Source organism: Apteryx rowi, unplaced genomic scaffold, assembly GCF_003343035.1.
Source record: "Apteryx rowi isolate R43461 unplaced genomic scaffold, aptRow1 scaffold_637, whole genome shotgun sequence".
Classification (NCBI taxonomy): Eukaryota; Metazoa; Chordata; class Aves; order Apterygiformes; family Apterygidae; genus Apteryx; species Apteryx rowi.
In genome coordinates this window covers 314,720-338,136 of record NW_020450913.1, presented here as the reverse complement: position 1 = coordinate 338,136, position 23,417 = coordinate 314,720, and the positions used below count along the sequence as shown (strand labels likewise).

The 23,417-nt window shown below is 35.8% G+C and overlaps 1 protein-coding gene across 7 annotated transcripts in view; it reads left to right on the top strand.

Moving 5' to 3' along the window:
- ERP44 (endoplasmic reticulum protein 44) overlaps positions 1-23,417 on the top strand; it is a 58,299-nt gene that overhangs the window by 16,121 nt on the left and 18,761 nt on the right. For 4 of the 7 annotated variants that reach the window (XM_026084344.1, XM_026084346.1, XM_026084348.1 and 1 more), the window contains 4 exons: positions 7,774-7,846; positions 9,798-9,837; positions 13,107-13,222; positions 22,159-22,236. In XM_026084344.1, coding sequence (XP_025940129.1) covers positions 7,774-7,846; positions 9,798-9,837; positions 13,107-13,222; positions 22,159-22,236 — 307 coding nt within the window. Of the gene's footprint in view, positions 1-7,773; positions 7,847-9,797; positions 9,838-13,106; positions 13,223-13,751; positions 13,798-22,158; positions 22,237-22,673; positions 23,044-23,417 lie in introns of those variants that run through there. The other 3 variants (XM_026084345.1, XM_026084349.1, XM_026084350.1) reach the window with 3 other exon arrangements.

Below are 23,417 nucleotides of genomic sequence, written 5' to 3'. Positions count from 1 at the left end.
TCCTTTTCCCTCTGGGCATAGAAGAGAAATCACTGAAAATCAGAAGTACCTGAGCTGGAAGTAAATTACAGGTCTTATCTCTGTGACTTTTTTTTTTTTTAATAGAAATGCCTCATGTCATTTTTGAGCCCTGATTTAAACATTTTTTAAGAGTGATTCTTAGATTTGTGCCCAAAGACTCAAGCTTTAAAATTGTGTTTAGAAGCAAGGGCCTGTTAATAGCTTTATGAAAAAATATGATGCATCAAACTGCACATCATGATACAGAGGTTTAATTTTCATCTCTGTAATGGACTTTTTGAATGAACATCTTGCATCTTGTAATAACACTTTGCAGGCTGTTGGGAGGATGAACTTGTTCATTTTTCTGGGGATCTTGAATGCTATGGTAACAGGCTGTTGAGGTATCTGTATGGCTATGAATCATTCCCCATCCTGAATGTCACAAGTGACAGTAATCCTGCAACTTCTTTTCATGTGTATGAAGTTCAGTTGTAGGAACTAGTCATTGTAAGTTTTTGTTTTTGTTTTTTTTTCCCCTGATTTGAAATGTAGAATCAGTATCATTTGGAATTTCAAAGATACCATCATAAATTGTGAATGGATTTTTTTGTTTCCAGCTTCTTCATTAGCAAAGAATTCTTCAATATTCATAATATCTACACCTGCACCAAGTACTTCTGTCAAACTTCTTTAATAAGGGAGGATGTAACAAGAAATGATGAAAATCTAAAATCACACTATCTCTTTTTAATATAGTAGTCTGTCTACCTAACTCTGTGTAGTTATTACAGCACTGTTTAGCCTTGATAGATGTTTCAATTTTGGCATGAATTAGCCAAAGAAATAAGTTTACTTTTCTAATACACATTATCTGTATTTCAATTCAGTTAGATTTTATTTCTGTTCCCATGGAAGTTAGTAACTGCAATGCCCAAATCTATTTTCAGTAGCTTCCTTTAAATTTTTTAAATTTGTCTGATTAAGTTTAAGCTATGGCTCTTGAAAGAAAATAATAGATAAAGGATTTTTTTTTTGGTACCAATTTAAATGTTGCTCTGAATACTTAAATATAGTTAAAAATGATTGTTTGTCTTTTGAAACAGTATGGTTTTGTCAGATACCCTTTATTTCTAACAGCCTATATTGCTGATAGAAACCTGTTTAATCAACAGTTTGGGGGTGGCAGTATTCAGTTAATCTACGTTATGCAAATGTTCAGGCACGCTCAGGAATATATTTATCCCAATTAAGCATTGAACTGTTCTTACTGAGAGGGTGAATTATGTCCTTTTTTCTTTTTCTCTACTGTTGTGTATTTACTATTATCTCTCTTTTCTGTGAGCTTTGTGGTTCGCTGTAAGGTTTCTAGGAATGCTACCAGTGAGATGCTCTTGGTGGATGATTCTGAAGCCAAACTTCAGGGGCTCTTACAATGACTATCAGCTTCAGTGTTGTAGAATTTGTATCATTGTATTGCAAGCTGTAAACCCTTCTGCCTCTTGCTGTCAGTGAGTTTAATGCAGATCTCACGGCAGCAGAAGGTTAGCAGTGTGGGTAAAGAAAAATGTACTTAGGGATGGAAAAGCAGCCGTGAAGTCCTGTGGGGCTAAGACTTCAGGTAGTAACTTCAGCATGTCAATCTGGATTAAAAGTGGGATAGAGCTGCTTGCCAAACATAAAATGATTTTGTTGTAGAGGAGAGAGACAGTTTACTTGGATGCCTTCAGGATTTGGAAAGTTTAGCAAGTAAAAATGAAGAATGTTAATACTGACTGCCTTGCAGATGTAATGCTAATTAGTAGTCATAATGTTCCAAGGAAGAATAGATTATCTATATTCTCCATATAGTTGGCTTTAAAAGTGAGGACCTCTGTCTCATTATGTGAATTAAAAAATAAATAATGAAAAACTGAAATAAAACCACAGGAAGAAAAAAGAGGTCTGCTTTAAAACTCTGCTATGAGTAGTTAGTTAAGCTGCTAAACTCTTCTGCAAGAAAATGGCATGTAAAATATAATAAATTTGGGAATTAAATTTGGGAATGAAGACCTATAGGCCTGTCTCTTCTGCCCGGTTACCAATTAGAGAACTAATAGCACTAATCTGTAAAAGTAATATGTAGATAAAAGGTTTAGCTAAATTCTCTGAATAACCTGTCGGCTTTGTTAATTGGATGTGTGCAGTGACTATTGAACCACAGCATTGTCATCAGGAGATCAGTTTAAGTTAGGTGTATTTTTATTTTGTTTTTGAGAAAGGGATATGAAGTCTGACATTTTAAATCGGAGGTCCTCCTTTGGTGGCTGAATGGAACATTTTTTCTCTGGGCATTTTGTTTTGTGCAAGGCTGCTTGTGTAGCCATGTGTCATGTGTTGGAGGAGGGAGGGTAATATTAATCCCTTTTGAGCAGTGCTTTGAGGTTTTGCACTGGGAAAATTCAAAATAAAGGTCAGCTCTTTTGTATTTATTCCTTAGAAGCAACCAGTACAGGCTCCTTCTAGAACCGGTAAGTCACCGGTAAGCTGCCAATTCTGTGCTTCCATGTGTTGTTTTAAAAGCTGTTCCTCATGCAGCTGTCCACTCGCTGATACTTACTCAAATTTAACCTACAGATTTGGGGGAAAATTCTGAAGAAATGCCTGTGATATCACTGCGTGGTTTTTAAAGATTTTATGACTGGAGGAACTGGATCAGAAATACTAGGATTTCTGTGTAAAACTTCCTAATAAAAACACAAACAGACTAATCTTCAGAAACTTCCAGGAAGTCAAACAAATATATTCCTGTTTTATTTGACAGGATATCTGATGACAGGAGTGCAAATATATGTGTGTCTCTTCCTCCCCCCCCCCCATATAAACTAAATTTTATTTTTGTGTATGCATTGCTAAGTTGTTGATTTTTTTTTTCTCAACAGTGTATTCTGTAAGCACACACATACTTTCTGTATTCATTTGTTTTAGTCTTTTTTGTTCTGTTGTTTTTCTATACAGACTTAAATGTTTAAGAGTATATTATAAATGCATCTTCATCTAACTTGTGCACTTCCGTGCTTCAGTTTTAGTATCTTAATACTCTACTATATCTTTGTTTTTATTCTTCCTGGAAAACTTTCCTTCATAACTAGTTAGTTTTTACCATCATATTTTAATAATTTAGGCATCTAAAAAGTATAAAATCTCAGAACAACAGCATGCCAGAATCATATCGAAATACAGTTACTTTTATCTAATATAAAGGCAGCAGTTGTTTTCAGGAATACTTACATAACCAATTTTCCTTTTGAATTATTTTTTCAAGATAGCCACAAACTCACTTAAGAAGGCATTTTAAGCTATCTTGTGAGGTTGGTTTGGAATTTTTTTTTTTTTTTAAGTTATAAATGTGAATAGTTATTCATGTGTCCTTCTGATGTAGGCTAGTGGAATGCAAACTGCATTAATGCTGAAACAGATATGGTACTTCTCAGTTGCAAGGGAGAACAGTTTAGAATGGTGCAAGATAACAGTATAATACAACAAAGCCTTGATTGATAGTAAGTGTTTTAATAGCCATTTACTTGATAAAGGTCTTAGAAAATAATACATTTCGTAGTAGTTAATTTAGTAGAAAGAAATTAGGGCTGTTACCCACCAAGAAACAAGTTAAAATTAATATTCTGGCTTTATGTTCCACTCTTTTGAGTGTTGGGATACTTTGGGTGTTTAGTTCATATTTAAGTAATAAAGAAAGTTTGCATTTAAAGGAAAAAGTTCTGAAGATTTTTTAGCTAGTATGTTTTGAGAACATGTGTTCGGTGCCTATCTTTTGACAACGTGTGCAACTGACATTCAAAAATGATTTCCTCAAAAATATCTTGTTTTCTGCCCATGGATATAATTCACAGGCCTCATCAAAGGTCAGATAGTCTCGAAACATTGTAGTTTCTAAGCAATTTAAATAACTTGTATTCCTCATGTTAAATATTAATAACAGTAATATTATAAACCCTCTCCCATCTCATGGGACAGCAAGATTATTGGGCCAAAAGGGTGTGCTTTCTTCCTTATGGGCAGTATACCTTCAGCTGAAGTCAGCCTTGCATGTTTATTGGCACTTCTTAATGAAATTTCTTTTTCCTTGAGTCTGTCTACCTGTTGTGAAGATTTTGTCATCCGCAATTATTTTGTCAGAATAAAATGTTAAAAATATATATTTATGAACATATTCTGACAATATAGAATATTTCATATTTCTAGTGAAAAAGTGGGTATTTTGATTATCTTATGTTTTGTGTAGCTTTTGGGGAAAGAGGTTGTTAGTCTCAGTATTTCTCCGCTACTGTTTAATATGGAGGGGCAGTAAGATATACAGCTTAATTTCATTTTCAGCTTGAATGTATAAAGATGATTCAGGGTCTTTGTTTGAGTAGATGCATTTTGTACCGTATTTTTCTGCAATAGGAGTTAAGGAAGCTATCAAAAATTTTATTCTTGCCATAAAGAAGTATTAATTTTATTTTGTTTTTCTGTGTGTAGCACAGTCTAGTAGAGGATTTTATTGGTTAGTAAATCCTGCACTTGACTTCCCAGTTAAATATTTGCATTGTAAGCTAAGGTGTATTGTAGCAATCTACAAATGAACATACAGTTCCTATCCATGTAAGTGTATATGCTAAATAACACAGCCTATTTTCTGATTGCAAATGTTATGCTTATCTGTGTTTATATTTAATTTATGTTTAGTTAACTAAATAACTAGCATATGTTAGATAAGATTTGTTTTAAGAAAGTAGGGGTGTTGCTACTCTAAAACTGTAGCAAAAAAATCTGTGTGTGTTTAAGAAATTGGTATCTATCCAATTTGCTATGTTAAGACAATATAAAGTGCTGAAGCTCCTGTGGAAAATAGTTTCACCAAAGCCTGTTGCAGAGGTTCTTTCCAGGTATGAATACTGGTGTGGGCAGCAGCTAAAAAGTTCCCCCTTTCTAGAGGCTTCTGTGGATTTTTCCTGTAAACAAGTTTTGTCCAAGATTATAATCAGGATTAGTACCCCTGTAGTCCTCAAGAATACAATCAGAGGCCTTTGAAACCTTCTCACAGGGTGACTGAAGGCCTGAAATCTATACAGATGGATTTGTAGAGTGACCTATGGTTAGATTGGATGGTGACTAACAAAAGCTCATATATTGAGTTATACTCTTCTTTGTTAATAAAACAGTATTTCAACTGTTATTGTTAATCTTATTTCTAATGCTTCAATTATATACGAACGATATCTAACTAAACGCTTGCAACAACATATAATTGCATGCCCAGGCAAACATAAACCCTGCCAGCTCATTTCCATGCTTACCTAATCCATTGTTACAAACCCATCGCCTTTCTAGCCCTCAGTGCCTCACGTGGCAATACCACAGAGGTTGTGCCCCCACGCACCACCCCACTGATGAGGGGGAGGTACCCATGCTGATGAAGGTGGCTGGCAGCCCTCATGCATGCACAGGTACTCTCACTTTTGCGGACCAGGGTCCGCGTGCATAGCTTCTCTGCACACAGTGAAGGCTGGGTCCTCTTTTTCTTCTTGCTGATCAGCAGTCAGCTGCACCATGGGTATCAGCTACACCAGCATCTCCAAAGGAACTTCCCTGATTTGACCTGCTACAACCTGTGCTTCACATGGGTCACCTAGGCAGATATTTTTCTGGCGGACCATTCCTTTCTGCCATCAGTTTCAACTAAGGGCCTTACAGCTCAACCACTAATTTTGTTTCTATACTGGTCATCTTAAAGCTACAGTTGACCCGTTGGTCTCTAGCAGATTTCAAGCACTAAGGGAATGCTGTGCGAATTCCTCCACAGATCTTAGACCTGCATCTAATACTAGAATCTTATCTGAGCCTGAGCAGCAACTGCAAGGCACTGATCCATGTTTTGTATTATAGAAAGGAGTGAGTTCTCAGCCTGTAGCTTATAGACTGCTGTACAGGGCTAAGATGGACTGAGTATGCTACACATTGGTCTCTATATGGGAAATATGATCAGCAGGATCAGTGCCTTCACTGAGAAACGTTTAGTGATCCACAAACCAGAAGAGATTGAAAATGATTGCTGCAAACTTCACCTACGTGCCATTTACAAAGGTAGTTTGAGAGCTATTGACAATGTATTGCTGCAAAAGACGCCCAGAATTTTCTAGGCTGATCTTAATGAAAGGAGACATCCAGTATGTCTAATGTTTTTGAGAGGTCAGTGTTTGATATACGCTTGCACTGAATGCTAGAAAACTTGAAGTTTGACATTGAATTAGTCTTGCAATGAGTTGGAACCAGTGTCAAAAATCAGTATCTTGCTGCTTGAGGTGCTTCCTAAATCTAAGTCATRTCCTTAGCTAGACAAACATTGGCATGGTTTGAGTATAGGAGAGGTCTTGGGCTTTTCCATAAATACAGCGCAGTCCTTATATCACAGCGTTACAACTGCTCTATGTGGCATTGTTCGAGTGCTCTTTGTGTTTCCAGATGAATATTTCTTTGGTGTCAGTAGTAAAAGCAGCCATCACCTCTGCTTCAGCCCAGGCTTTCTGTGCATCTACAAGGATTAAATCTAAGGCTCCATGAATTTAGGTATTCTATATTTCATGTTCAATTCTATCTCAGTGCAAGGATTAATTCTTCAGATATCATTTGGAATCTTTGGTCTTTACTGGAGTTCTTGTTTGGAATATATTCTCAATTCTCCAATGAAAGCCTTCCTTTCCTGTCTTCTCCATCAGTTGAGAAATCACAATTGTGGAAAATTTAGGTTGGAAGGCATCTCAGTAGATCATCTGGTCGGAGCCCTGGCCCTACTTGGAGAAGGGCTAACTTTTAGATCAGCTTGCTCAGGAAGGAGACATTCATGTCCCAAGCCACAATCTATATTGTCCAGGTCCAAAACTCCAATACTTTTCTCTTCCAAAGTGAAAATAAAATGTAGTTCAGTGCCTGTTATTATGAAAGAGTGTAATTCTCATCTGGAATAGACCAGCAACTTTAACCCTTTTTTCCCCTCTATTTGAAGTAAAAGGACTGTGCCTATTGCAGTGAATATGACAGTTTGTTCTTCTGCATACTGCTGTCGTAGTTGCGCTGAGAACAGTATGTGTTGCTTTGCAATTGAATCATCTGGCTGACATGGTTTCTCAGTTTATAAAGTCTGACATGTTTGTGCCAATTACAATCTAGGACTGAAGCAGTATCAAGAAAAATTACAGAAGGGGGTTCAAAACTAATTAGTTTATTTAGATACACAAAAATTCTTAACATCAAGGAAAATGGAAGCAATTGCAAGCTTTACCTAATGAGAAACTTTTTTGCCAGACAAGCACTGTTAGTAACACGAGGAATTACATGTCTTTAGGTAAAGTTGCTGTTCCTACCTACCTATGGGTCATGTGGGATAGTGAGATGACTAAAATATGTTTTATTTCACACTTCAGAGTGAATTTATGAATAGAAGTTACTCTTAAAGCTACAAAAATTAGCAATAATATTTCTGCCAGCATAATAGAAGATGATATTATGAAGAGAGAGACAATTTTACTTTAACTGTGCAAGGATGTTATATATCTGTAAATAATGTTTACTTCTATATTTGTAGTAGTGCAGCATCTGAAATGCATTGACTGAACTATTATTATTTTACTGTTTGTTCTGCCTCTTTCCCATCCTCCAGGTCTTGAAGTGTTGTGTTTAAAATTGTAAATACATTATTTCTCTATTATTGACTGATTTGGTTTCTCCTTTTAGGTGTCTTGGCTTTTTAATCCAACAAGAAGTGAAATAACAAGTCTAGATAGTGGAAATATAGATGACATTTTAAGTGAGTACTTTGAATCTTTTTTTCTTTGCATGTCGACAGTCATTTATCTATGTCAATCTTGCAATATTATTAAATACATAGGTATACACTAGCTTCAAAAATATGTATTGCAATCTAAATAGAATATTAAGTACCTATGATCAAAATTAGCTGTCTGAACTGATGTGTCACTTCACAAATTCCTTTGCAGTAATCTTAATGAGGGTTATAAGTGTCTAAGAAAAATACCTGGTGCCTTTTTGGGAGAATGCTTTGTTATAGAAGCAAAATCTGTCAACAGAGCATTTTAAGAGTTCCCAAATAATAGCAGCAACTGAAACCCCTGGTGATGGGTTGTTTGAGCGTTGTTTGAGTGTTGCAACAAGAGTGTTGCTTGTTATATATGCCTTTCCTCTTTGTAAACTTTATCTTGACTCTAGTGGCTCAAAGAAAAGAGACACATAAATTAGTATTTCATCTGTTGTCTTAAAGTAATCAGATACACATTCCTTTTCTGAAACCTTTTTGTCATGAAAAGTACAGAGTTTGCCTGTGTCTGGTTCTCTTCACATGAAAATAGTTACTGTGTTATGCTTCAAAAATATTGATTTAAAAATACAAAGGAGGCATTTTGTTTTAATCTGCCTAATATTGCAGGATTGCTTTGTGTAGTAAATGTATGATTGGATAATATAAGATCTATTTTTAAATACCTTTTGTACACTGAAAAATGTACAATCCTGTCACAAAATATTTTATTCATAATAGGAGAAATATGTACCAAGTGTAAGTACTTTCTTAATTTCATCCAATTACTTACAGTAAATACTCATTGCCTTGGGGGTTACCTTAAACATCTCTGCTGAGTTTTCATTAATTTCTTGTTCACCACTGCTTTCCTGGCAGATGATGTAAATATTAAAGCTGTACTTTTAGTTAAAACTGTAGTTTTCCCCAGTCATCTTAAAAGTTGTCTTTCCAGTACATGACAAGCCATACTTAACATATTAATCTTTGCATGTAACTGCTTTGTAATTTTGTCAATGAGCAAACTGATTTGTCTAGCAACATTTCTGCTTTATAAAGCTGTGACTTGTATTCTATAGTACTAGTATTTATTTAAATTTGTATTTTTTTCAATATCTATTCCATTACTCAAAAATCAGTTTACAAGGTGGTTATCATAAAGATCGTACTGTACGTAAATTGTGTAAAGATCATAATTTATTCTTGGGTAGAAAATAAAGAACTGCATGTGTCTTTCTAGTTTTGATATTTCCTTTATATGTGTTTTAAAAAATAATATGTAGGAGCGTTATTTCACTGCTCTATCATATATCCCTATAGCATGACTTCCCCCCCCCCCCCCCCAAGCATCCCTTATCATTTTCCTTTCTGGGGATGGGAGATTTCTCTGCCACCTTTTGACTTGCTATCCAACTTCACAGCAAATAAGGCACAGAAGGAGTGACCAGACCAAGTTGCATAGGCAGGCTACATATTGTTGTCCTTCTAACCCAAATAGCTGACATTTCAGCTTTTAACTTTTTTCTAAACATTTGTGAATAATCTAATTAATGCTTAAAAAGTATATTAGAGTACAGCTTCTGGTTTTGAGTGCCATAATAGTAAATCCAGAATTACTTTTTGTTTCTTATGTCACTTACTACTTTTGTATCTTAATGCCTTAAGTATTGACATCTTTACTGTCTAACATATCAATAAAGTCAATAAAATACTTGACTAAAGGCCTTTTTCATCACTCTTTCCACTTACTATAGATTATATTTCAGATAAAACTTATCCTAGTAGTTTTCTAACAATCAGACTAAGCTGAATGTTGTATAATCTAGAAATATTGTTTTTACAGTTCTTATGCATACTTTTATAGTCTTGGATTAAAGTGCTGTAAGAAGTTTGCCTTGTGATGTGACATTGGGTTTTTTTTGTTGTTGTTTTTCTTTCCTCCCAGACAATGCAGACGTTGCTTTAGTTAATTTTTATGCTGACTGGTAAGTTATACAAGTTTTTTGGTTTTTTTTCTCCCTATGTTTAAACTTTTGCCTGTTGGAAACAGTGATGTTCGACCATAGTATTCTAATCCGAGATGCAGTGGTATGTTCTTTTTTATATCTATCTATTTATATATATACATACATACATACATATACATACACACACGCACACTTTTTTTTTTTTTTTTAATGCTTTGATAACTTCCCCTTCTGCTACTCTGCCATCTTTTGTTTCTGTCAGGGAATCCATCAGAGGCAAAAAGGATTTTATGGTAGTAGAGAATGGCATATTACATAATTGAAGGTTTTTCCTCTTAGCGGGACAGTTTTTGTTAGCTTTTTGCTCTTGAACATAGGAAGTTCCAAAAGATTCTGTTGTTTCCCTTCCTTCTGTGTTGGTCCCATACACATGTGCCAGAAAACCTGAAGTTGCCTTGAAAAATCAAATCCTTCTCTAATTTGGAAGACCCTTCACGTAGAGAATTTGAGAGATTTTAACTGAGAAATGAAAACTGAGCAGCTGGAAAAGGAAAGAATTTGGGGTCAGATTAGTTAGACGTTATGAAAGACACACTTAGAAGAATCTGTTTACTTGAATTTTTTTTTCCTTGCCTACAAATACATTGTTAGAATTCATTTAAGCACTCTAACCCACTTTTTATTGTGTAAGAGGTTATTTTATTTGTTCTGTTTTGTTCTGCTGTTAATATTTCTAAAAGAACTTTTAGAAGGCGGGAAACTGAAAGAGTGTTCAGGGGAAATAACATTTAACATGCAAATTAACATAGACAATGAGGCTAGAAAAGTAAATTCACTTTTTCTTTCCTTTGATTAATCATGGGTGTAAATAGCTTTACGATGTAAATCAATATGTAAGTAAAAATATTACCCTCTAAGTATTCTTTTCCTCACTTCTCCCCTGCTTTGAGAGCATAAACTGTCAGCCGTCCAGATTAGGTCTTCTAGGTGATTAGACTTTTGATTCCGTTTGCCTCTTCCACATTGCACTATGTAGGCCTTCAGAGGTCCGTACAGTCTAAAAATAAAAAGCACAAAGATTTATATCAGCAAATTTACTATTTGCCTTCACTGATAATTCATTCAACTGGTAGCAGGCTAATTTAAATAATTTTTAAAAGTGACTGGGAAAAAATTGTACCCAATCTTTTCATGTAGGATGAAATTCTCAATAAAGGTGTTTTCAATACCTTCACTTAAACTTTGCATAAAGACAGACATGATACCAGATCAGCTTAAAAATCTCTGTATGTACCTCTGTCATTTTAAAGCCAATTTTTATGTTGATTATTTTGCATCTGTTCACTTGCCTACACAAACTAAATTGATGCTAGGCACATTTAAATAGAATTTTTCTTGAGAGAGGTTGCATTCATTTACCAAGCAAGCTATTTGTACTTTTCTATAATGACAGTACAATTTGGTAAGTATTAAGCCCAGTCTCTTCTCTTGTTTAGAATTACACTGTAAAGACTGGGGGGTTTGGGGGGGGTTTATGAAAAAAAAAATTAATCTGACTGGGATTCAGGACAATGTAGATAGGTCTTCCTAATTATTACATGTCTTTATTTTCATTTAAATAATTGACTTTCAAGATGGCTTATTTTCAGCTGTGTTCTGCAGATCCCTGGCAGATCATGGGCTATTTTATTAAAGACAACTAAGAATGCAAGCACATTAAGAGTAAAGTTAATATGCTGAAATTTAGTTTCTATATCACCATTGAAAAATGATTTGGAATTTTGGAAAAGGTAAACTGCAGAAGGCTGAAAATCACTGCCCTGATACTTCCAGTGATCTAGGGAAGGTATCAGTATTTTAAAACTTAATATAGCAAGGTATTAAGAGACCTGTTCTGAACCTATAAGCAGTGCTGTTTCTGCAATTCCCACTGTTATGGAATCTTCTCTTTGATAGGTTTGCTCAGAATTTAAAGGTTTGCGTATGCTTGCAGGTTCAATCACATTGTAAAAGGCCATAAATTTAAAACATTCAGTCTTAATTAGGATCATTATATGGTAGATATGCAGTCATAAATCCTAACATAGCATACTCCCAACCCATGATATAACACAAACTTGAATGAGAACAGGTCAGTTTTGTTGACATAGATACTCTGCTATAAGGGCGGAGGAGAGTGGGGGACAAGGAAGCCATATGTAACATATATATACACATGAAAGTGTAACACAACTGCACTGGCAAAAGGCAGATTTCTTTCTGGAAAACGGGCTTATGCCTTATTCATATTTTGACAGTAAAAACTGCCTCTTCACATGGAGCATTTGCTGGTGTAGGCATAACAGCATCACCAAGCTAACACTGTAAAGTGTAAGCAGGGCTTCAGTGCGCGTGGTCTTATTGCAAGTCAGCTTTTAGATGATCTTTGACGTCTCATTCTGACAGCTTCTGCAGTGCCATTACTGGTCTTCCATTTTAAATTCTGTAATGTGTCTAGAAGAACAGAAGATAAACTAAGCTTAGTGACAAATTAATAACGCACTTATGCACTAGTGATAATCTAACCTCCTCAAAGCCACCAAAAAGAGGCCCATGTGGGGCCTCTTTATACTCCTCCTGCATTTTCTAAGGCCAGAAACAGAGGATTTGCTTCAAAATCTGACATGACTGTGAGAAGGGATCCATGGAAATCTTTTTCTTCACAGTACAGTAGTAGCAGCATGCCTAAATTCTAGACATAATTTCCAACTGATTTGAGCAATAATGTAATAAGCAGTACAAATTCTAATGTTGACCCATATAATACTATCTCTGCAATACTTTTTTGAGGGTGATTATTTAAGTGTTGGTCAATGTTTGAACCTCAACAATCAAAGCAACTTTTACTTTATTTTTCAAATGTCTTCCCCAGGGATAATTCAGGTAGACACAGATTAACAGACTTTCTGAATAGAATGGATTTCCTAAAAGCTTACCTTAAGAAACGCATCAATGGTGTTTCTTAAGCCAATAAAGCAAAGGGGCAATTCTTGAATTATGTGTTCATTTAGAATGAAAATTTTTTTCCACCTGAATTATTCAAGTTACTTTTGAACCTATTTTGTCCAGTCAATTACTGGGATGATTTCAAGTCTGTATTCTTTTGTAGTACCTTCTTTCTCTCTCTCTCTTTCTCTCTCTCTCCCTCTCTTTTTTTTTTCCTGCGAAGATTGAACTGTTCCCTGAGTCATCAGTCAAAAGATTTCAAGTTAATATTTTGAAATTATGAATTTTTATTCTTTCCGTAGGTGCCGCTTTAGTCAAATGCTGCATCCTATTTTTGAGGAAGCTTCCAATGTAATTAAGGAGGAATACCCAGATAAGAATCAAGTAGTGTTTGCCCGAGTAGACTGTGATCAGCACTGTAAGTAAATCCTGACTTAGTTCTTTCTGTAATATCCTGCCAGTAAGTTATTCACTGTATTGAGGAATATAATAGACAGCAATCTCCAAGGTGTAGTTGGACCTGTCCCATTATTTAGCCCAGAGAGAATTGCTTGTATACATCAACAGACCTCTCCTGCCAAATATGTTAGGGCAATCTCTGGCCTTGCTTCTTTACCGCATCAATAAAAGTGCCCTTATATCAGTTCAGCCTATCTCATTTAACAGGAAAAAAATGTCTGCGATTGTGAATTGAAGTGGCTCATTGAGGGGGTCAGAGAGGCCCGAGTGCAACAATTGGTGTGGGACTTTGCAGCCAAGAAGAGAGAGGGAGGATCCTCCTCCATTATCAGCATCAGCAAGATGCTCAGCTCAGCTGCCCGCTCTGACTAGGTGTCATGGTGTGACCAATGGTGCAAGTTGGAAGTATGCAAGTTGTCTTTCACACATCCACTAGTGCTTTGCTGTTTGTACACCTATCAACAACTGTTTGGTTTTTTGTTTTTCCCCAGAAATACGTGAAAATGGATGGTATGCCAAACTCATTTTATTCCGGTAATAATCCCAAAAGTTGTTTTTTAATTCAATAATAAGTAAAATGCCAGGAACATCAGTTGCCCATTGAAAGACAAGTGGATTGCAATGAGATCTTATTAGGGTGCTTTCTGTAGTATACCGGCAGCTTTACTATTTTATGCTTTCTGGAAGAACAGCATTTTCAGGCATGGTTTCTGCATAGTGGCTTGTGATTCCCAGAGAGCAGTAACAGTTGCAAGTGGTTTCAAATCACAGCAGAAGTTCAGTTCTAACCATATTGAATATAATATTTAGACTTTATGAAACTCTTCATTTATAAGAAGAATCACAGTGGGAAATCTGAGGAATCACTGTATGGAGTCGTTAGTTTGTATCTGTAGGCATCAGCCTATCCCAATCTCTGGAATTTACTGTTTATGTAATAGTGGTGATTTAGTGCTCTGCATGTTACAAAAATCTAAAGAGAACCTTGTAGGTCAAAAAAAGTCAACTGTATATCTCTGAAATGTAACTGACTTCATTTTCTTTCTTTTTTTTCCCTTTTTTTTCCCTTCCCCTGTTTTGACAATTTAACTTCTTTGGTGTTAGAGAGGATTCTTCTCTATAAAGAGAATTCTTGCCTTGAAATGTCTTTGTTCTTACTTGCAGACTTAAAAGTGAGTGAATACACTTCAGCATATTCCACTGACACCACTATTTGTGCTCTGTTCTGTGTGCATACATGTTGTTGCCCAAGTATAAAAGCACCTGTCTTGCAATCTTGAAAGGAATCTCAAGCACAAAAAGTACTTTCAAGGTGGCAAACTATATCAGCTCAGTATCTGAAATTCCAAAGCTGATTCTTCTAACGGTCAGGAGTGAGCAAGGAGATTCTCTTTTGGCCCTTCCCAAAGATCAGTAAGACCAATACATAGTTGCAGAAAAGTTAAATGCCTCTGGAATTAAATCCTTGAATCACTGGGATTTAGGACCCCTTTTATAGCCTCATCTGGAAAAGAGGCATGATAGTATTCTCCTTGGGTACTTAAGCAGCTTTGAAACATTCAGCTGCTTTCTGATGTTGGAGCAGTAGGGACATATTGAGGAACTGAAATAAAGTTAGAATGCACATGTTCTTGAGGGACAGTTTTATGAGGCATGCAGTTATAGGATGTCCTCCTCCAAGCAGACATTTTTTTTGTGTCTTAAATATACTACATAACAGTATATTTCTACAACTGCCCACAGCATTTCTAGAGCAGCAGCAAAATGGACAGAGTATCTGTGTTTAAAGTAATTCATAGGGTGTGTTTTTAGCTTTTAAGTCCAATATTGTTTTTCCTGTATCATAATGTTTCTCTGTTAAATGAATGTTTTCCTGCTTACTTTCTGAAGCAGCTTTTTCTAGAATCATGGAATTTACAGCCAGGCATACCTTCCCAGATCTAAAATACTTGATTGTACATCAGCTTCCTTCTCTTTCACACCCAGTTGTGTCTTCTAGTTAGAGTCATCTTTCTGTATGGTGTGTGCTGTGCTTGGGAGACTTTAAGCAAAAGTCTAGCTTTAAGTATTCAAAGTTACCATCCCTAAAAGTCAGTTTTCAGGCAATGAATTAAGTCAAAGAAATTCTTTGGAAGAGTATATTAAAGGTGAAGTCTATCGTGCAGCCTTTGCTGAAATTTTCTTATTGAATTTATCTTTGTGTTTTTCTGAGATCTGTTGCAAGATCTACACAAATAAACCACCCCTGATCTTTATGGCTACTGTGAAAATAAATGCAGTTATAGAGAATTTCTTGATTGTTTTTATATCAGGTTATTAAACTAGTCATTCTACATACTTGAAATAAACTTTTGTATATACTGTTTTATATATTCTATCACTTTAATCAGTGATATTATCGCAGAAGACTGTAGTAAAACCAGCCTGTGTTGTTTAGGTTTATATTAACAACTGAAGTTCCTACTTTGTTTGCTGGTATTTTTTTGCCTTTTNTACTTTTAATTGCTTGAGTAACTTTTTTTTAGTGTTAATCTTTTGGGGGGGGGAATAACTTTCAAGTTGCAGCAACCATCTTCAAGAAGGCTGATGGTGGATAATGACTTTGGCAGTAGTTTTTTGTATTTTTAGCATTTTCATTGCTTTGAAGTAGAAGCAGGAAATTTTGTAGAAGACTGTCTTTGAGATGCTGGATGCCTGGTGTTTAATCATGAGATGTTCGTTCTTGTCTTAACAGCTATGTGCCTCAAAACTTTTTTCCAAGTATTTGAAGCGCTTTAGAAGTTTGTTGCTTAATCTCCTCCTCATATGCTCATTGAATTGAGCTTGTTGGAGCCTATTACAGAGAGCCAAGGCCTGGATGGAGGAGGAGGTGACACACAGCAGAGACTGTTCTCCTTGGCCTGAGATTAGCTGTAGCAGGCCAAGTAGTATGAGGCAGTGAAGAGTTTTGGTCTGTCTGTTTACTACTGGAGTACTATGAGCTCTCTGTACTTATTATATTTAGTCTTTGTGTCCTTAAGTTAAGTAGATGAACATGACTTCTGCTACACAAGCTGTAAAACGTTAGAAGTAAAAATAAGATTTAAGATGACAGACCAAATCTTCCTCCCTGAGTTGCCTTTTTGAGTTAAAATAGCAAAGCCATAGGCATGATTCCTGATTTCTGGTGTTCATTTGCTGGGATATATGCAGTAGGGCATTTCATGGCACACAGGAATTGGGTATAGCCTAAGATAGTCAAGTTAAAACTTCAACTTTAATGCATGTGATAGCAGCTTTCTAGTAAGAAGGATGGATGTTACTATAGTATCCATCATGAGTATTCTGCAGTAGTTTACGTTGGAGTCAAGATTGTGGTGATATTGTGTTGTCTTCTTTTTTGTTTGTTTGTTTTTTGTTTTTGTTTTTTAGGGGCGTTAATGCCTGCAGGTTTTGTACCATTATTAGTTCACTATTAGGATGATGTTCTATGGTAGGTTATTTGCATTGCAAATGATCTGTTTCTATTTGAAACCAAGACTCTGTAGGGAACCCACATAGCTGATTTCAGACCACTCTAAACAGCTTTCAGAATGGTCAGCCAGGCATAGATACTTTCCATTTAATGCACTATTATTGAGGCATACTGCAGGTTCCAACAGCTCACACCAGCTTCTGAGGGCAAAGCAAATTAAAGAGAATAATTGATGCACTGCCAGATGTTTGATGCTTAATGACAAAGCCATCATTCTGTCTGCTCTTATAGCCAGTATAAAGATGTTTTTCTGGAAAATGATAGGCCCCAATGTGATTAAATACAAATTTTAAACATCAGTATATTAAAACTCTGTATATATTATGATTTATACCAACTTATTGATATTGTGGAAGGCAATTACAGCTGGAATGTGTAGGTTTAGTCATCAAGCTGTTTTTCTTCATTAAGCTGGTGTGGAACATATGCTAAGTGTAAATCTAAGCTAATATTCTATTTCATTTTCTAAAACCTCACACCTTTATAACCTATAAGAATCTAAGTTCCATTTTATTGTTCACTTTTAAAATCTTCTGTGGTTTTGGTGTGTTCAGTTTAGTAGTTCACTTACCATAAAATTATGCAACTATCTTATAAGTGTAATGCCTAGAAAAAGCAACCTTCACTAAAGAACTTTAGAAAATCTTTCTGTATATTGATTATTAGTAAGGGGTAGGTGAGTTTTTTTGTTAAGCAGCAACTTTGGAAACCCACTTGGTAGCATGGATTTCCTATGTTCTCTTGTAAATGAGCAAATATTTCAATATATAAGTCTCTGGAGGAGAGTTTGTCTTGTGAGCATTTCTATGAACTCAAAATTAGGATTTATGGTACAGAATTCTTATGAATTAAAGTATGTATCGGAGTCTTAATTCTACTGCACCCTTATTTCCTTTTAAAGTGGTTTCTGAATTTTAAAAAATAAATTTAAAAAATAGTAGATTTGAATATAAGTCTTTGTGCTTCCAGACAGAAGCCAACTTCTAAGCCAACTTCCATTGCTTAGTAGGTGTTGCAAAACAGACTGTTTAGGGGACTCTTGTTCTTTCTTTGAAATGTGTGTTATTGGCCCCTGTTAATAAGAGGAGAGAAAAGTGAACTGCTGATCTCATTGGGTCTGACTGTTCCTGCAATGTGTGTTAATATTAGTCTTTAAGGAGTTACTTAGATTGTAGTGCTACTGTGCCTTCAGTAAACAAAATAACTCATTATGATAACAAGTTTTGGGTTCATAAATGAAGTATAAATGAACTTGAAACCGTAAGCAAGCATAAGGATTTCATTGTATTTTTACCATTTCAGCTGGGGAAAAAAATACCAGTCTGAAAGAGTTATCTTTGTGTAAGACAGAAAGTGGAAGTGGTTCAGAGAGGATGTTGATGACTCTTCTCAGGAGAACAATTTTTCTAGACTGTCAGAATAGGAATGGCTATGTGAATGCTCCTTTACAGCAGAAGGTGGTCTGGATTGCTGGTTCCCAGCTTATTTTTAGATGACTTTGATGTAGAACATTGATTCCTTATACCTCTTTTGGTCCAGTATGAAAGCTGCTGTTAACACTACTCATGGGGAAAGGTTATTTGGTTTAATTGCTCCCTCAAGGTCCTTTTCAACTCTGCCTCCTCTGAGTATTTTCAGGTCTTATGATTGTGTGCGAGTGTTATGAGAGTAGTTTAACTGGGAATTGATGCAGTATTATGAAATACTTAGCAGTGACATGGATGTAGTGCTTTTTGTATGAAAAAGCAGCAGGCAAAAATGCCTTAAGTGAACTTGAACTGAAAGAAAACACCTGATTTTTATAAGGGAAATAACAAATACCCTAAGTTAACCTACTAAACCTCCCAAGGCCAGGTTTCATTTCTGTTCTGTAGTATTTCCTGGCAGAGAGCCTAAGGGACTTCAAAAGATACAGTAGATCTCATGATATCATGTGAGCAATCAGAATACTCATCTGGTAGTCCCAAGGTCAAATATACGACTGAAGGAATTTGTCACTTTTGAAGCAGAAGGTGGGGGAAGAGTTGAGACAATTTGAGTGTCAAATCCAGTAAATTCAAGATGGCATATTGGTTTATACCTGTCTTGATTTATATTTTGAAGCAAAGGAGGGATACACCTATGCAACTCCCATAGCCATCATGTAAACACAAAATTAAAAAACAGTAGCGTGGGTTTTTGCTTCTTCAGACAGTATGACAAACCTCATTAGTAAAAGGCAGTATGGATATTTTCAGAGATGATTTCTATGGATTTTTACTTTTGTAGCTTTGATTTTTCTTCAGGACAAGTTTTCAGATTATGCTAGCCCTCTGTTCTGCATGTGAATTGCTTCAGATTGTAGTTTATATTACGGAGTGGGAGTTTAGGATAATTGTCAGTGTTGTTCAAATCCTAGTGGACGTTTTTTGAGAGGAAAAATTCTTTGGGAGCCAGTCCTGTAAACTTAAGATCTAAATATTTGTTGGTGGTGGTATGAATTATGACCTGGGAGATTGGAACAGTGGGCTAAGGTATTGGTGGGATGATACCTTGATCCTTGTAAGTGTTGCTGCTCCTTCAGCGGGAAGGATCGCCTAGACTACAGTGTGGGTTGGAGTCTACTTCAGTAGTGTGTCTTGATGCAGTGGTTCATTAGCCTCAGAAAGGTATAAATTGGACTTGAGATTCTGGGTACCATGTGATCTGATATATTAGGTAAACTCTCTGGAAGGTGGGTTGTGATGTTAACCTAGAGTGATGAAATCTGAAGCCATTTGAGAATCAAGGTACAGGCTGCTTGTTTACCTGAAGTTGTAGCTTAGTTAATGTGCAAACATGCCACTGAAAAGCCTGACACCCAAACCTTCCCCCCCCCCCCCAACAAATTGGGTTTCAGCATTCCTTTCATGATGCTCAGACAAAAGAGAAATGACTGATAGTGCTAGACATGTACGATAAAGATATAGATCATGAACGATAGCTCACAAAGCATGTTATTTTGGAGAATCTGTTGCTCAGAAGACGATTTGGGAGGCTGCCTTAAAATACATGAGTGTAAGTTTCAGACATCATGTAAAAGTCTTTCTTCAAGACAAATAAAAACTATGTTTACCCTCTGTTGTAAGAGGCAGCTTTTCTTTCTCTTCAGTATATTGGGAGAAGTATCACTAGAGTACGGTTATGAAGAGTTATAACTGTGAAGGCATTCTTTTAGAGTTTGTGGAATGAGTAGTAGAAAATAGCCTGGACAGTTTAAAAGCGGGTGTATGCCCACATAGACACATGCAAAAAAGGGAGGGGAGAATCTTTTGAGTTCTACAGCTATTTGAGCTCTGCAGGAATTTTCTGGTTTGTAGAAGACAAGAAGAAGATTGAGTATCTCAGTAGTTCCTCATCAAAACTAGTGTGAAACTGTTCTGGTGGCAGAGCCACCAGATTTGTAATTTTATGATTAATTGGGCAAAATACAAACTCAAGGTTTGTATTTTTTTAAAGGAAATATAAAATCATGGCTGGGAGGTGTTTTTCTTCTTTTGGTAGGTTAACCATATCTGTATTGAATCTCTCTTTTCATCAGAAAATGTGCAGTGAGAATGGAAATATTTTAAAATTTATTTTAGGATTTACTATAACAAATGTAATCTATGAATGAATTCAAACAATATTTCATGTATTTGCATTGTGTATTTCTAATTTTAAAAGGAATATGATTGTGTCATAGCTCTGCTTACGTTAGCACTAGCTGTATCAAATGCCAGGGTTTAATGAAATATTTAAGATTTACTCTGTTTGACTTTTGAATGAATTCAAGCAATTTTTCATGTACTTGCATTATATATTTTGTTTAGAAAAAAAAAAAAAGATGGTTTTCAAATACTTACTTGTGTAGGACTGTCGTCTCTGTGTTAGTTCAAATATCAGTATTCCAGGATTCTCAATGTAATTTGTAAAGAGCATGCAAGTTCTGACTTAGGAAATGGTATTTGAATTCAGTCTTGATGGTGGGCATTTTGTTATCATTAGGGGGGTTTTTTGTTTTGTTTTGTTTTTTTAACGCGACTTTAGCACTTAATGAAGATTCACAGCCCCAGGAACTGAAATCTCTGTCTCAGAACATTCAAGACATACTGGCATGAATGTTCTGCAAAGTGTGCATATTATACTACTTCAGAAGAGTGTTTTAACCCTATCTTGAAGAAAGAGTTCATGTTGTGAGACAAAAAGTGTAGTTTTGGTGCTCTCTTGCTGTGGAGCAGACTGTGGGCCCCTTCCTCCTCAAGGTTCTGTAATGTGGTTACAGTCTTTAATCTCGGTATGCTTATGAGAGATTTGGATGGGAAACCTTGATAGGCTAGGCTTCATCTCTTTTATCAGATTCTGGTTAAGTTTCGCTAGACTGATGTGCTGTCAGACTGAAGGTCTTTCTATCAACAAGATAGAACTTTTTTCTGCCACTAAGCAAATATAAAGTGATCACTCCCCCATTATACTTTGCAGCTTCTTGCAGTCAGCTTTTAATGACTTTAATTAAAAAGCATAAGAGTATTTTAAAGGAGAAAAAAAAGTATTGATCTAATACTTGTTAATATTGAATGTGTTGAAAGGTACTTTGTTTCCTTGGGTAATTTGGATTGAACTGAAATAACAGTACTCTGAATTGAGGGGATAAATTATTTTGTCTTAATTTTAACTGTAATTAGTGCATTAAAAAACTCTTTGTGGATATTTAGGGAACAGTTCAACCCATCAATTCTGACTGAGGAAGGGTTTGAATTCTGTAATACTTTACAGTGAGGCGAAGCATGTTATGAACTGGACTTAACTGGTGAACTTTTTAAGCTTATCAATTTGAGGGATGTTAAAGAATGTTCTTGTACAGCAAGAACATTGCATGGTTCTCATTCCTTTGCCGTGCAAATTTAGTTTTCAGTTCTCAGACTAGGTTAAGTTGTGCAGTTGGTACAAAAATTGTTTTCGTTAACTAAACTGCGAGAGATTAATAGCTCTTTATTAGCAATTAAAACATATTGTTTCACTGAGTGTTCTTGAGGCAACAAGGAAATTCAATTTTTGTTATCTCTTTGAAGTCCAAATGATGTGGAGTGCTTTGTTGGTCTGGATGGCAGTTATAGATTCAGTTCGATAGAGAACTGACTGACTTCCAGTTGCACAGTGATTTAATTTTGGTTTACAGCTAAGAGATATATGTTAGCTTTCCAGTTTCAGCGGTTTGCTCATGACAACTGCCTCTAAGTAATAATTTTCAAAAGACTTCTGTCGCCTTTCTTTTTAAAAAAGATTAAATGTAAGCAAATCTGCTTTGTATTAAATTTAAGTGAGTATAATGGACATTCTTATCAGAGAGGATTAACTTTTTATATTATTCATTATTGTTCTAGATATGCTGATGAGTGGAATTCAGTTTTGTCTTCATTTAGCTGCCCAGCTACCATGGGCTAATCTAATTCACCTGAAATGTATCCTTTGGCTTCTATGGAAGCAGTGAAAAGTAGCAAGACATACATTCAGTCCACAGTTTCAGTGCCTCCCTCATCTGTTGACTGGACAACACTAAAGTGTCTCCAAAGGATAAGGCAGTCCATTTAACTTCTCTGTTTCTTTCCTTGAAAGGTACACAAGAAGCAGTGTAGATACGGTTGACTAGAATTAGTCACCTCAAAAAGATGGAAGCCCTGAAGAATGGGCAGACTGATCAGGTCTTGGGATTGAATTGGCTTTTAGGTTAGATTTTGAGATTTAGATAAACTGGAACCCATCCTGTATTAGAGGGCACTCGGTTTTCATAGTGGCCATGTGGGATTTTTTGTTTGTTTCTAGATATATTTCCAGGGCAGGAGTTGACAGGATGACTTAATTAAACAGCAAAAACAGTGCTTGCAAAAATCTACTGGGCAATTAGCTACTTTGTCTCTACTGTTTATTTTTAGCCTTGTTTTCCTAAGAATCCAAAGCTTATGCTGGTGCCTTGTTTGTCCATTCAGTGCTCTTAAAACTCCTTGAAGCTTTTTTGCCAAACTTCAGCCACATCTGAAAGAGGGAAGAGAATTCAAAACTCTGAAGTACCAATGAACTTTGTTAAAGGTTTCAGTAAGAGCTCAACAGTGATGGAGCCTGTTCAGTGTGCCATTAACCACTTAATACTTATGCATAAGCTACCCTGTGAATGCATATCTGGGATCTAGCTGCTGCACTTGATGCAACTTGCTCTGCCCCAGTAATTAACCAAAGTGAAAGAGGGACAAGGGGACACTTGAAGTACTTTGGTAAGGTATAGGGAAGAACTGGATTGTTGTGATAGTTGTGGCTGAAGTTATGGGACATGGGAACATTCACAGGAAACTGGGCTTCATTGCTTCTACCGCTCAGCTTCCTTCTTTGTTCCTCTTCTAATTTTATTGTGCTGTTGTTAAAACCTCTTTCCATTTTATTTATTTTTTTATTTATTTTAAGCTTGTAAATCTAATGAATAAATAACAGTTAAATAGCTAAACTGTTATATAAGGGTGAAAATCGAAAGTTCTTAACACTACTAAGCTTTTATGTTAGATTAATGCGATTGCATGTTGCTTCATCGTATGAAAGTTCTGTGTTTCATGAGAGCAGTCCAAGTCTAAAAGAAGTTGGGCTACAAGTATAG